The 14275-nt window shown below is 41.0% G+C and overlaps 1 protein-coding gene across 1 annotated transcript in view; it reads right to left on the bottom strand.

Annotated features, from left to right (window-relative positions):
- Positions 1-516: 516 nt before the first annotated feature.
- Positions 517-14275, bottom strand: part of LOC128614859 (cystathionine gamma-lyase) — a 17886-nt gene continuing 4127 nt past the window's right edge. Inside the window, exons 2-12 of the mRNA XM_053636503.1 lie at positions 10527-10608; positions 8373-8468; positions 8175-8284; positions 7779-7913; positions 7520-7577; positions 7338-7415; positions 7068-7220; positions 5931-6052; positions 5360-5412; positions 4854-4992; positions 517-1036 (exon numbers count right to left, since the gene is read on the bottom strand). Coding sequence (XP_053492478.1) covers positions 1001-1036; positions 4854-4992; positions 5360-5412; positions 5931-6052; positions 7068-7220; positions 7338-7415; positions 7520-7577; positions 7779-7913; positions 8175-8284; positions 8373-8468; positions 10527-10608 — 1062 coding nt within the window. The 3' untranslated portion in view covers positions 517-1000. The remainder of the gene's footprint in view (positions 1037-4853; positions 4993-5359; positions 5413-5930; positions 6053-7067; positions 7221-7337; positions 7416-7519; positions 7578-7778; positions 7914-8174; positions 8285-8372; positions 8469-10526; positions 10609-14275) is intronic.

The raw sequence follows: 14275 nt of genomic DNA, 5'->3' as shown, positions 1-14275 counted from the left end.
ACTCCGTTCGCCGTGCGCTTTGATTTTTGAAACTTCGCAGACGTTTTTACATTCACAAACAGCTACGTATATAACACGCTACATGAAAGGGAATATTTTAAAAAGCACAATAGGTGCACTTTAAGATTAGCGTGAATGATGCTTTTACAGCATTCATTTATCCTTAGTGACTGCCTGGTCAGGGTCTACTGTTTTTTTGTTGTTGTTGTTGTTTTGGTTTTGTTTTGTTTGGGAGATAAACTAATTAATTTCTTTTTTTTAGTATTGTGGAAATGTACAAACGATATTATAATAATAAACAACAGTGATGAGAACAGGATTTGAAATCTATTCTGGTTTAGGCCACACTGGATTCAAATTCACCCCTACACCCCTAATAAAAACACTGAGCACGTCATATTATATAATATACGTCTAAATCGCACATTAATCCACTAACTCCCCCTTTTTAAATAAAGAGCTTTTAGCGTAGCTCCATTAAAACAAGTCCAGCAATAAGAAACGACACAAGAGCAATAAATTACATATGGTTTTTAATGGGTGTAGCAGTGCAGAAGATTAATCAAAGCAACCTTTCCTGTTAAAAAAATAATAATAATAATAATAATAAAAATACGGCCTGGCCATTTTGTTCATTTAAACTGTGATCCGGAGGATCGTTTTGTTTTTTTTCACACGGTATAGAGAGAAGTGTGTCTCCTTGCTCGTTGGGTGTGAATGGTGCTGTAGTTGTTTCACTCGCACACACTCGCACTACCTCAAGAGCACAGTATAAGGACAGAAATACAGCAGCAATGTTCATTAGGAATTCCCTTTCTAACCCTAGTCACGTTGCAAAAAAAAATCTCCAAGAAAAGAAAAGAAAAAACAAACAAAAAAAAAAACACCTGATCTATGGAAGTACTGATTTGCGTCATGTTTGATCCCTGATGTAAAAATGACTTCAAACATGTTCGTCTGTTCGTCTACATCACTGTGCCAACGTTCTGCCGAAACGTCGTCAGTCCTTGCCCGCGTTGACGAGTGTAGACTTTTGCTGTGAAAGGAAAATAAAAATAAATATCAATAGCAGGGTTAAGACTATGATTTAATAATAATAATAATAATAATAATAATAATAATAATAATAACAACAACATTTTATTTACAGATAAATATACACACACACACATCATCACAGCAGCATAAAGTTAATTTTAATCTCATTTTACTATATTAAAACATTAGTATGTTTATATTATTATATAAATAATTATTTATATTCATAGAACCAACCTTTTATTAAAATGTCTATACCACCTCTTACCACATATTAAAAACATTCAAACATGTTCTTTATTTATACACTAATCATTAATTACCCAAGCATTAATTATCCATTAATATTTGAAAAGTAGAAAACGACTATGTAATTATGCGCTTATAATATATTACTTTATTACGAAACCATAAATTAAAGCGCTTTAACAACATGACGTTTTTTTTCAGTCTGGCGTTCGCGTTTAAAGCAACATACCGCCTTGTAACTCGTTTTTACGCTTCGCTTTTTTTCCTCCCCCCCCCCCCCCCCCCCTACGTTTTAAGAGCTTTTCATGGGAATAAATAAATAAATAAATCGAAAAAACGGTGATATTTTGTGAGCGGTCGGATACGACACCGCTGTTAGCCGGAGCACGGAAGATACCGGCGTGATGATGTTCTCCGTTTAATCCATTACCCCGCTGATGAGTTTGCCTCATCCAGCCTCCCTGCCAAGCCTTTTTTTTCGCCTCGCTAATGGCGTCCCTCCAGGGAACACGCGATCTGACGCTCGCCGCGAACATTAGCATATTCGGCAGTAATAAAGAAAAAGACCCGACAGCGCTTTTGACCCTCGGAGGATGATTAACCTCTTGTAATCTGGAAGATGGAAACGAGCCACAATCGATATCCCTCTACACGCAGACGCGAGCTGGATTATAAATACGTTCGGGAAAAGATAAATCAGAAACATCTCCTTCTGGCCTGGATTTCTAGAGTAAAGAATAAATAACATCACGGTGAAACGAGAGACAGAACGCAGGAGAATCTAATCGCTTAAGAGGAGGTGATACTTTTAACCAGAACCGACCGAGGGGGATTGTGGGAAGAGATAATACCCAGCAATTTATAACAGCACTGGAGGAAAGTAAGCTACTACTCAAAATCCACCAACTGCGAACCAGGAAGTGCTACGCCTGGGCTCGTGAGATATACAACACGTCGTTATGCGTCCAGTCGAGCGAGTCCCGAACCACGCGTGCGTTTCAGCCATCGAGGCCTTCCTGTTTCTTAATAACGTTTTTCCTAAGCACTTTTTACGAAGCTCTTTTACCTTCACTGTGATTGCTCCCTGTTGCGTGAAATCTCCCCAACCCATCGCGGTGTCTTTTATAAACGACCCCAGACGCGATTTTGCACAAGAACGCATTTCCAGATACTTTCAATTTCCCCGTCACTGTAACTTCACACACACCTCCGTGTAAATATCAAATAATCAACTAGCTGATTGCACGATTACTGAAACTGCCCGGAGATCGTTTATAATGTCCTGAGACGTACGAGTTCCAGGTCCAGGAGAACGTGATCGGTCTGGGAATCTAATCGCAGGCAGACATCGCATGTACACGTGTTATCGAGTTATCGTTCTTCTGTGAACTATCGACGTGCAAAAGGCTCGAGTGCAGACTTGCAGACCTGAGGCGCCAAGAAAACTAGCTGAAGCAGAATACAAGCCCTGGCAGAAAACAAGCAGTGTTTGTGCTCTCTAATGAGCAACAGAACATGAGGCTGACACACACACACACACACACACACACACACACACACACACACCCCCTTCTGCCTTATTTCACACCAAAATTCCTCTCTCGGATAACAACCATGCAGAGCTGAGGCTCCGCCCAAAAGCAGTGTGTAATAATATTACGCATGATAAATATAGCTGCAAGCAGCGATCAGCGGGGTCCAAGCACCGTAGTTTGAAAACACCCTAATTCGCAGAAGTATGTTTAAAAGTATTATGCGAATCAGTAAACTACCCAATGACCATGCTTCGCTACATCCCTACAACGTACAGCTTGGTCTACACAATAAATCTGCTCCGCATTTTGATCACCTGCCGATTCGCACCCACCAGCCAGCTCTCCCCGATCAGTCACACAACATCAGATGGTGAAGGTGCTCCAATGACAGCTTCATTTCGAATGATAGCTCATGTTACGTTACAGCTCGGTTGAAAGCACGAACATGAGCGTGCTGAAGCGTACGATCGGTTAGTGACCCCATGATTCACCGGGTGACAGAGTAGGCTCCTCCCACTGAGACGGCACTGTTTATACAACAGTTCTATCAATCAGAAAGTAATATAGGGTAAGAGATATTTCGGACACGATATGGCCGAATGTTAGTTTTTGCTCCGCTAGCAGATATATATATATATATATATATATATACACACACACACACACGGTGGTGCTTGAAAGTTTGGGAACCCTTTTAGATTTTTCTATATTTCTGCATAAGTGACCTGAAACTTTACCAGATTCGTACGCAGGTCCTAAAGGTAGATAAAGAGAACCCAATTAAACAAACGAGACACAAATATTCTACTCGGTCATTTATTTATTGAGGAAAATGATCCGATATTTTCCCCGTTTTGATCGAAATTATTATTATTATTTTTCTAGCTGTGTTATTTGTGCTTTCTAATTGTAAGGTGACCTTGAGTGTGTAGAAAGGCGCTCTATAAATATAAACTGGACCGTCTCTAAAGAGTTTGGACTCCACCGATCTACAGTCAGACAGACTGTGTAGAAATGGAGGAAATTCAGCACCATCGTTCCCCTCCACACGAGTGGAGACCAACAAAGATCTCTCCAAGAGCAAGACGTGTAATAGTCTGTGAGGTCACGAAGGAACCCGGGGGAACTTCTAAGCAATTAAAGGCCTCTCTCACGTTGGCTAATGTTAATGCGAACGAGTCCACCATCAGGAGAACACCGAACAACGATGGTGTGCATGGCAGGGCTGCAAGGAGAAAGACACCGCTCTCCGTAAAGAACATCGCAGCACTTAGGCAGTTTGCTAAAGGTCACGTGGACGAGCCAGAAGGCTAACGGAAAAATGTTTGATGGATAGATGAGACCTAAATAGAACTTTTTGGTTTACATGAGAAGCGTTATGTTTGGAGAAGTGAAAACACTACATTCCAGCATAAGAACCTGATCATGATTTGGGCCTGTTTTGCTGCATCGGGACCAGAATGGCTTGCCATCATTGACGGAGATTCATCTGTCCATGGACTGAATCTCAAGAGAAAGTGAGTCACGCAGACCCAATTCCACCGAAGAATGGGTAAAGAAAAATAAACTGAATGTCTTGGAACGGCCGAGTCAAAGTCCTGACGTGGAAGACCCCGAAGCGAGCAGCTCCTGTGAGGAAACCCACCGACATCCCAGAGTCGAAGCTGTTCTGTACTGAGGAACGGGCTAAAATTCCAGTGACCGCATGTATAAAAGGGTTAAAGTATAAATAATCGTCTTTAGTTTTTCCTCACGCCATTAGATTTCATAAAAAGTCCCGAACGCAGGAATAGAAGCACCAGCCTGCGAAAGTCACGTGACCTCTTTTAACGTCTTTAGCACGGAGATAACATTGGTACCAGACACAGATTGCGCACTGGCCAATCGCACCACGTTTAATCATTACCGAGGAAGCAGGGCTGCTCGAGAGCCGTGTTTGTGTGCAAACCAGCAACGAATAAACTTAGATGAGTGTTTATTTATCCGAGTGTGTGTGTGTGTGTGTGTGTGTGTGTGTGTGTGTGTACTTACAGCTGCATCGAGAGCTTGATCTAGGTCTGCGATAATGTCCTCCTCATCCTCCAGTCCCACAGAGAGACGGATCAGCGTGTCCGTGATTCCCAGCTCCCTCCGCTGCTCTTCTGGCACCGAAGCATGAGTCATAATCGCTCTGTGAATGAACGGCACAGGCGTATCTGCTTATTACGCGACGTACAGGCCGCACGGGATTATCTATCTCTGGATAAGCAGAGCCTCCTGGTTCTACCAAATTTGATCAGACAGGCAAAACCGTTTAGTTACTGTAGCTTTTGATAAGCGAGTAGGCACATATGATAGCCAGGACGAAATTAAGTATACTACACACACTTCAAACACACACACACACACACACACACACACACACACACACGCTACAGATGTTGTTGAGAGATGTTGCACTCCATTAACTTCAGGAACTGTACAATATACCATGAACAAGATAGGCTCGGTTTGGATTATACTTGCAGGAAGTGCTTGAAGGAACGTGTGATACTTACGGATGCTCAGCCAGACTCTCGTAGCCTCCGAGACTTTCAGCAAGAGCGAACAACTGAAAAAAATATGGGTAGAATTTAAAAACACACACACACACACACACACACAACAAAAACAATCCCTAAGACTTGCTTTAAAGATGAAGATGAAGCGAGAGATTTATTTACAACCTGTAGAAAGTTATCCACAGAACCCCGCTGTGACATTCCTACTTTTAAATAAAATAATACACGGCCACATATTACTACCTAAACCAGGAGTGTCCGATCTTATCTGGAAAGTTCCGATGTGGGTGCAGGTTTACATTCCAACCGAGCAGGCGTGGCACCCGATTTCACCTGGTTTATCGGTTGATCTCGGCTTTCCATAGAATCAAGTGTGGCTCCTGCTGGGTTGGAACGAAAACCTGCACCCGCACCGGAACTTTCCGGAGAAGATCGGACACCCCTGGTTTAAACAGCTCAGAAATGAGATCCTAACACATAGTGTAATAGTCTGATGTACGACGAGGAAACGTCGCCTGGTCTGATCTTCAGCGGAATGAAGTTCTCGCACTGTTCTTTCTCGAATCACCTTCAGGTTGCTGAGGAAAGAAGTGGCGTGTTCCAGTTTGCCTTTGATATAGAAGGTGATCATCCCCGGACAGCCTGAGCACTGTCTCTTCATCAGCTCGTACTGGGGGTGAGACGGCAGACCTGGCGGATAGACGGGGGGGACAAAAAAAACAAAACACCAAAACAACAAGCAGTGAGTTCTCCTCATCCAGAATGTATCATGCGCTTCTTCTTCCTTCTCTCAAGAACATGTTGTGACCCTGTGTTAAAGATTTAAGGCTTTTTTTGAGTGCCCTATACACACCAAATACATCTGAATCGCTGTATAGGACTGTGTTCAAGAATGCGTTAGTGCCCCCTAGTGGATATAAACCTGCAACACACCGTGACTGTTACAAAAGGTCACCATTTTAAAGGAATACTCCTGTTTAGTTATTTTTTGTTTGTTTGTTTGTTTGTTTGTTTGTTTGTTTTTTCGGGGTTCCTCCCAACCTAATCTTTATTTGCTGTATCTGTAGTGCCATTTAATTCAGAGAAACAAACAGAAAACCTGTTCGCGCCAAACTCACTCAGAACGTGCAGATGTACAGAGGGCAGATGTTGGATTCCATTCATACACCTACTGTTTTTAAACGAAGCATTTCCGTGAACTCTTCAATCTAAGGCGTTTGTGTTCAAATCGAGACATTTTTAAAATGTATAAAAATTTTCACGTGACTCAATAAGAATACCATTGTGCTGACAACACATAATACAACACCAAAAAAGACAAACAAACAAACAAACAAACAAAGTACGAGTTTGATAGCTTTTTGTTTTGAGGTGGAAATATGGACACCACAAAAACTAATTTTTGGCTCCCGAAGAAGTCCATGTTTTAAAAATAGGAGTTCCACGTCTGCCCTTAGACTTCTATTACAAGTGAGTTTGGTTTGAAGAGGATTTTCTGTTCATTTCACAGAGAAGAAAAACCATGGTGAAATTCTCGTCGGTGCGAATCACACACAAACTACGGATACAAATCAGAAAAAAAATGTAAAAAAAAATAATAAAATAAATCAAAATCAGGAGTATTCCTTTAATGAAATGATTAGCCTATCGCGCTGAATTATTAAAGCGCGTTAAATAAACAGACGTGCTGTACAATTGTGGTCACCTGGGAAAATGACTTTGTCCACCCGGGGATCAGCCTCGAGGAACTTTGCCACAGCCAGTGCGTTCCTGAAGTGCTGCTTCATTCTCAGATGCAGCGTCTTCAAGCCGCGATTACACAAGTAGCAGTCGAACGGGGATGGGACGGCCCCCAGAGCTAAACACAAGAGCAAATAATTATATTAAGCTACGCTGGATTTCGGCGCAGGAGCTAGTTAGTAATTCTGCACTGCTGCGTTCTTCTTCATCACCATCATCATCATCATCATCTCACCGTTCTGCAAATACTTCAGCTTTTCATACAAGCCCATATGGTTAACAGAAATCAGCCCCATGACGACATCACTGTGCCCTACACACACACACACACACACACACACACACACACACACGTTCAATAACTGATATCCCGAGCCAAAATCATACATTTCTACTGCATGTGTGAGCAATATGTACCGTTCATGTACTTCGTAGCAGAGTACATGCATATATCCGCTCCCAAGGCCAGGGGGCGCTGCAGACAGCAAATATTACCACAATCCATCAGACTCAGGACATTTAATAATACATTTCATGTTTTATTTATACGTAGTATCCAGCACAATTATGCATAAATATCTCCCCGTCGATACAGAATCATTTATAAATGATTCAATCCATCAAGATGGATCTAAAAATAAATATATTTTTTTTTTCTCGTCCCTAACGTTAATACCTGGAAGTATGCGGACATGAAGGTGTTGTCCACGACAACGATGATGTCCTTGTTGTACTCGTGTGTGATTTCTGAGCAGGCTTTAATGTCCAGCACTTTCATGGTTGGATTCGTGGGCGTTTCGATCCACAACAGCTGCGTGGAACAGAAGAAGGAAAAGAAAACAGAACAGGTTTTTCCCGTCAGTATGCTTTCATTTGTTTACAAGCTTATCCTAAATCTTTCTGTTAATCCCTGTTAATGCTAGCTTGTGAGATGAGTCATAAGGAGAAAACTAAAACCTTCAAGACATTTCGTGTTTTAGCGAGCTTAGACAAAATGATCGAGAAGGTTTGTTTTTTGTTCGTTTCTTTACAGGAAGTGAAAGAAACGTCACGTTCACTCCAACCGTCGAACCTTTGTGTTGGGCTTTAGAGCCGCTTTTAACTCGTCCAGCTTGGTGAAGTCAGCGAAGGAGACGTCGTAGCCGATCTCCGCGGCTATTCTTTTAAAATAGCGGTTGGTTCCTGAAAGACACGAAAGCGGGGGTTTTGACCTCACCGACGTTCTGATGCTCGAAGCAGCAGTGTTTTTGACCGTGTGACCATGGCTCACCTCCGTAGACGTCATTCATGCACAGGATCCCGTCTCCGGCCTTCAGCATGTGCACGATGGTCATGGTAGCGGCTAATCCAGAGGCCAGAGAAATACCTAATCCAAAAATCCACAGCAAAATGAGTGGGGTGACCAGACTGCGAGGAGAATGGGATTTTGCAATAGATTTAATTTGCCATTAAAAACGTGAAAAATCATAAATTAGTGGAAAGTCACCTGGTAGGTTGTTAGGAGCTACTGGATGACCAATCAGGGCCAAGCTTTATCGTACGGAGTCATGTATAGATGTAAAATATTTCACTTGGTATACTTGTTTGTAAGTAACCTGTAACACATTGCGTCTGATTATATATCCAGATATAATCCAGAGACCGTTGGAACTATGAAACTATTGGAACGGCGAGGCCAATTAATTTGTTTTTGCTGTAGACTGAAGACGTTTGGGTTTGAAATCAAAAGATGAACATGAGAAGAAGAAGAGTTTAGAATTTCAGCGTTTATTTGCTGGTGTTTATATGTAGATATGTGGATTTATATATGGAACGTAGCACATTTTGTGTCAGACCGACCAATTTGTAGGTGAGCAAAAATATTGGAACACGTGACTGACGGGTGTTTCTTGTCACCCAGGAGTGTCCTGTTAGATTGAGTGTCTAAGCAATACATAGCTCGGAACGTTTAGTGTTGGTTTTAGGCTTCAGTTTCACCTGTAAAGACTGCATTTGTCGTTAAAAAGGTTAAACCAACATGAAGATCAGAGAGCTGTCTACGGGAGAAAAGTGAGCCATTCTGAAGCTGAGAGAAGACGGAAAATCAATCAGAGGCGTCGCACGGACATCGGGCGTAGCCGAGGCAACAATTTGGAAACGAGGGCCGAGGGAAACGACGGCATCTGATGACGGAAACGTTGCGAGAGCGGTGAAGTAAAACTCCAAAAACAACAATCAGTGACATCACCAACAACCTCCACAGGGCAGGGGTGAAGGTCTCACCATCCACTGTTCGGAAAATACTTCGAGAGCAGAAATATAGAGGTCATAAAATTGAAATAAAACCATTTTTAACATACAATAGTCTCCAGAAGAACTATTATAGATCTTTATAGACTAGTATTCAGTGCCCTGAATGGCCAATGAATCCTCCCGTGCCCTGATTGGCCAATGAATCCTCGGGTGTCCTGATTGGCCAATGAATCTATATATAGACTGATTGAGGGATATCGATATATTCATCCTTCTGTTCGGTGCTCAGAATATTCATGTCCGTTTTCCTATTCGCATTTAAACTGGAAGTGGGTGTGGTCTGTACCAGATTTTTATTTATTTATTTATTTATTTTATGTTAACCCTACATCACTATGCCTTCGAAAACACTTAAAAACACCGAGATAAAAATTATTTTTCATACGATAATTTTCATACAAACGATGCGAATTACACGGATACAAAATGTGCCGTCCCATTTAGTGGATTAAAATGGTCATTTTTGTCTTTTTACAATATATTATAATTGTAATTTTTGTATTATATTCGAAATTGTAAAATCGTTTCTATTCATTATTCTAGTTTTATTCTTTATTATATTATACTCGTCTTTATTTATTTTTTTTTCCTTTTCCCTTAATATATTTTTAATTTTTAGAATATTTTATATATATATATATATATATATATATATATATATATATATATATATATATATATATATATAAATAATACTATGTATGGTTACGTATGTGACAAATAAGCTTAATTTGATTTAATGTGATTAATAAATAGCGATCTACAGAACATAAGAGTTATTGTTGTGGAACGTTCTGGAACGCGCGGTGATGTGACCGCATGAGGAAGTTAACAGTGTTTCAAAACAACGTCCTTCCCAAATCTATAAAGCGTTACAGGTACTGTTGGCCTACGTTTGGCTGTTTAACCTTTTTTTTTTTTTAAATCAGGTTTACTTTCGATTTTTGGGTTTGTTCCACTGCAGAACGGTCTACAAAGTGGACCAGCTTTCTGAATCTGACAGAACGATCGCTTATAAACACCAACAATGAGAGTGTGTGTGTGTGTGTGTGTGTGTGTGTGCGCACAAAGCCGATCATGCAGCGTGGATTAATAAATAATTCCAAGAGTGTTGATCCGAGAGCGGACTTACAGTGCTGAGCTCCGTCCAGCGCAGCGACGGCTTTTTCCAGACAATTCCGTGTGGGATTCCCGCTGCGACTGTACTCGAATCCCTGCGATTACGACAGCACACAGGGAAGAGAGGAGGAGTGAAGGAGTGAACGCAGCAAAACAGAACAGAACCTAATAAATTTCCATCGCTGGAAAATGAGAAAAAAAGGCTAACGTTATTTTTGCGGAAGAGGGAAAACACTTCCAGAAGAGTGTTTAACATTTGTATTATAATATCGTGCAAAACACATAAAACTTTTTATATTCATACTTTAATGTAAATATTTGGCTAAACACATATTCTATAATGTTTAGACAATGCACATTTGATAGTGTTCAACATTTCTCTTATAATATTCTGCTAAATACAAACAATATCTTTATAATATTGTTACACATGTTGTTAACCACATAATAATAATAATAATAATAATAATAATAATAATAATAATAGTAGAAATTCTTCTGCTGATATCTGACCATATTTCTAACGGAGAACTTGTTTCCATTTTTTTATCATACCGTATTTTGCAGACGCGATGACATTTTGGATTAACGTTTCCTTAAATGAATAGCTGTCACGATCTCGCCGGCAGATGGCGCTGCGGCGACGACGTGCACGGAGAGCCGGAGAGCGCGTACGTGCACGAACCAGAGCGAGCACGTGCTCGCGCGTTACATAGAGACTTCGTTTACAAAGAACATGTGCGTTTGTTTCTGTTTGGTTTCCACCCTGTTCAGTCATTGAAGTTCAGTCACGGTCGCTTTTAATAACCTGTTATCTCCCATACTGTCATAAAATTATTTTAATTATTCTAATACTAATTATTTTCATCTTTTACTACACAGCTCAGCTTTTAACTCACCAACAGCACAGACACTGACACTGGAGACTCCTTCCATAAACATCTCCTCACAGAAAACTTCTTTTTTTTTTTTAATAAATATTAGCCCCCCCCCCAACCCCTGCACATTTGTCGTGACATGTCTGTAGGCGTCGTGCCAGCTGTCCAACTCTGCATTCTTCACACAGGGGCCGAGATTCTTCTAGTCGATTTGGCCTCGTGTTTTGATTCTCGTCGTGTTGGTGCAGGAAACACCCACATTCCGCGTTTAACACCGAGTACACAGTACGGTCGAGCACGTCTGCATCGAAAGCAGACCAACCTGCTAACAACCAGCAGACCAACCTGATTCCCCTCCCCCCTCCACATGATTCCTTTTACTTCTCGTGTGAAAACAATTCAGTGTACGCCAACAATTCATTATATATAATATAATAAATATAAAATGATCCACATAAGGTGATTTTTCTAAACAGCTTTAAACAGTTCTTTTATCTTCACGTGATTCATTTATTGACGTTAATTTTTTTTTTTTTTACATGATTTATGAATTTTTTTTTTATGTGAAGTTTATAGATTATCCTTTTATATTCACATGGGGTGTTGTTTTTTTTTGTTTTTTTTTTTACGCAATTCCTTTTTCACACCCGTCACGTGGTTTTCTCACCATTTATCTACATTCGCATGTGACTTTTCCAAAAATAAATAAATAAATAAATAAATAAATAAATAAATAAATAAAAATTCCGAAGTTTTCCTCTCGTTAATCATTAAACTTTAAGTCAAGTTTTCTTACCTTATCACGTTTCTTATCCACATGATCACTCCCCCCCCCCCACCACCTCACATAATCACAGGTGAAATGTGTCATTTTCCCTTTTTTAAAAATTTTTTATTTTATTATTATTATTATTATTATTATTATTAAAGACATTTTCCTTTACGGCGTTTATACCAGTGTCTGAGAGATTAATCGTCCGTGTTTGTGTGCCGATGTGAGCGAGAGCTGAAATGTGCAGCAAGCTCCAAAGCTCTCGGTCTAACCGCCCATTGTGTGATACAGACATTGTGCAAGAAAACAAATAAACAAACAAACAAAAAAAACCAGAACAGAGCCGAACAGAAAAGCTTTTTTTTGTCCACGGCAAACAAACAAACAATCGACTCACCTGGGCGAAAAGAAAAACACACGAGCTACACACGGTGAGGATTCACAGCAGCGCTCACGTGGAGCTCAATCGACATTAGTTCAGAAACGAACAATAATTTTAAAAAAAAAAAGTTATGGGAATAACGTGTGGATAAAATATGAAGCTGAAATATGAAACACCGCTCGTTTGCACTTTTAATATTCAAGGAAAAAACGTCTACTCGCGACCGCGCCCTCCTACTGATGTCATTTCTCTCGAGGGTTCTGTGTGTGATTGACAGCGTGACAGGGTCGAGGCTTTTTACCCCACAGAAATGGCAAATATGCTAAACGTTCACGCTTCTTTATTTCCGTTTTTGTGTAGTGTTTGTACGTGCTGATCGTCTGCAGGCGTGTTTATTCCGCTCGGTGATATTTCTGAGGTGGCACGAGGCCATACGTTATGCAACGTTTATCTTATCACACCTTCAGGAATGAAAGCGGGTTGGTCCAGGTGTACAGTCCACACGCAGTCAGCTTATGTAACCCTGCGTTTACTCGCTGTGATCGTTCACCAGTAAGGACTAGATCCTCCTCCTCCACAACCAATCAGGTGGCAGAGTTCTGCAGAATGTGAAGGTTACTGTATCAGACTGACTCAGCGTATACTCGGAGTTCTGAGAATGAGAGAACGGAAATTTCTTCTTTGCATGATCTTCAGGAAATTCACATGATTTAGAGCGAGATCATCACCGACTTAACACGTTCATCACGTCACTTTAGAGCGAGATCATCACCGACTTAACACGTTCATCACCGACTTAACCCGTTCATCACCGTCACTTTAGAGTGAGATCATCACCGACTTAACCCGTTCATCACCGTCACTTTAGAGTGAGATCATCACCGACTTAACACGTTCATCACCGACTTAACACGTTCATCACCGTCACTTTAGAGTGAGATCATCACCGACTTAACCTGTTCATCACCAACTTAACACGTTCATCACCGTCACTTTAGAGTGAGATCATCACCGACTTAACCCGTTCATCACCGTCACTTTAGAGTGAGATCATCACCAACTTAACACGTTCATCACCGACTTAACCCGTTCATCACCGTCACTTTAGAGTGAGATCATCACCGACTTAACACGTTCATCACCGACTTAACCCGTTCATCACCGTCACTTTAGAGTGAGATCATCACCGACTTAACACGTTCATCACCGTCACTTTAGAGTGAGATCATCACCGACTTAACCTGTTCATCACCGACTTAACCCGTTCATCACCGTCACTTTAGAGTGAGATCATCACCGACTTAACACGTTCATCACGTCACTTTAGAGTGAGATCATCACCGACTTAACACGTTCATCACGTCACTTTAGAGCGAGATCATCACCAACTTAACCTGTTCATCACCGACTTAACCCGTTCATCACCGTCACTTTAGAGTGAGATCATCTCCGACTTAACACGTTCATCACGTCACTTTAGAGTGAGATCATCACCGACTTAACACGTTCATCACGTCACTTTAGAGCGAGATCATCACCGACTTAACCTGTTCATCACCGACTTAACCCGTTCATCACCGTCACTTTAGAGTGAGATCATCACCGACTTAACACGTTCATCACGTCACTTTAGAGTGAGATCATCACCGACTTAACACGTTCATCACGTCACTTTAGAGCGAGATCATCACCGACTTAACCTGTTCATCACCGACACTTTAGAGTGAGAT

This window comes from Ictalurus furcatus, chromosome 11 (assembly GCF_023375685.1).
Source record: "Ictalurus furcatus strain D&B chromosome 11, Billie_1.0, whole genome shotgun sequence".
In the NCBI taxonomy this organism is placed as follows: domain Eukaryota; kingdom Metazoa; phylum Chordata; class Actinopteri; order Siluriformes; family Ictaluridae; genus Ictalurus; species Ictalurus furcatus.
The sequence above is the reverse complement of the archived record's forward strand: the minus strand, read 5'-3'. Positions and strand labels throughout refer to the sequence as shown.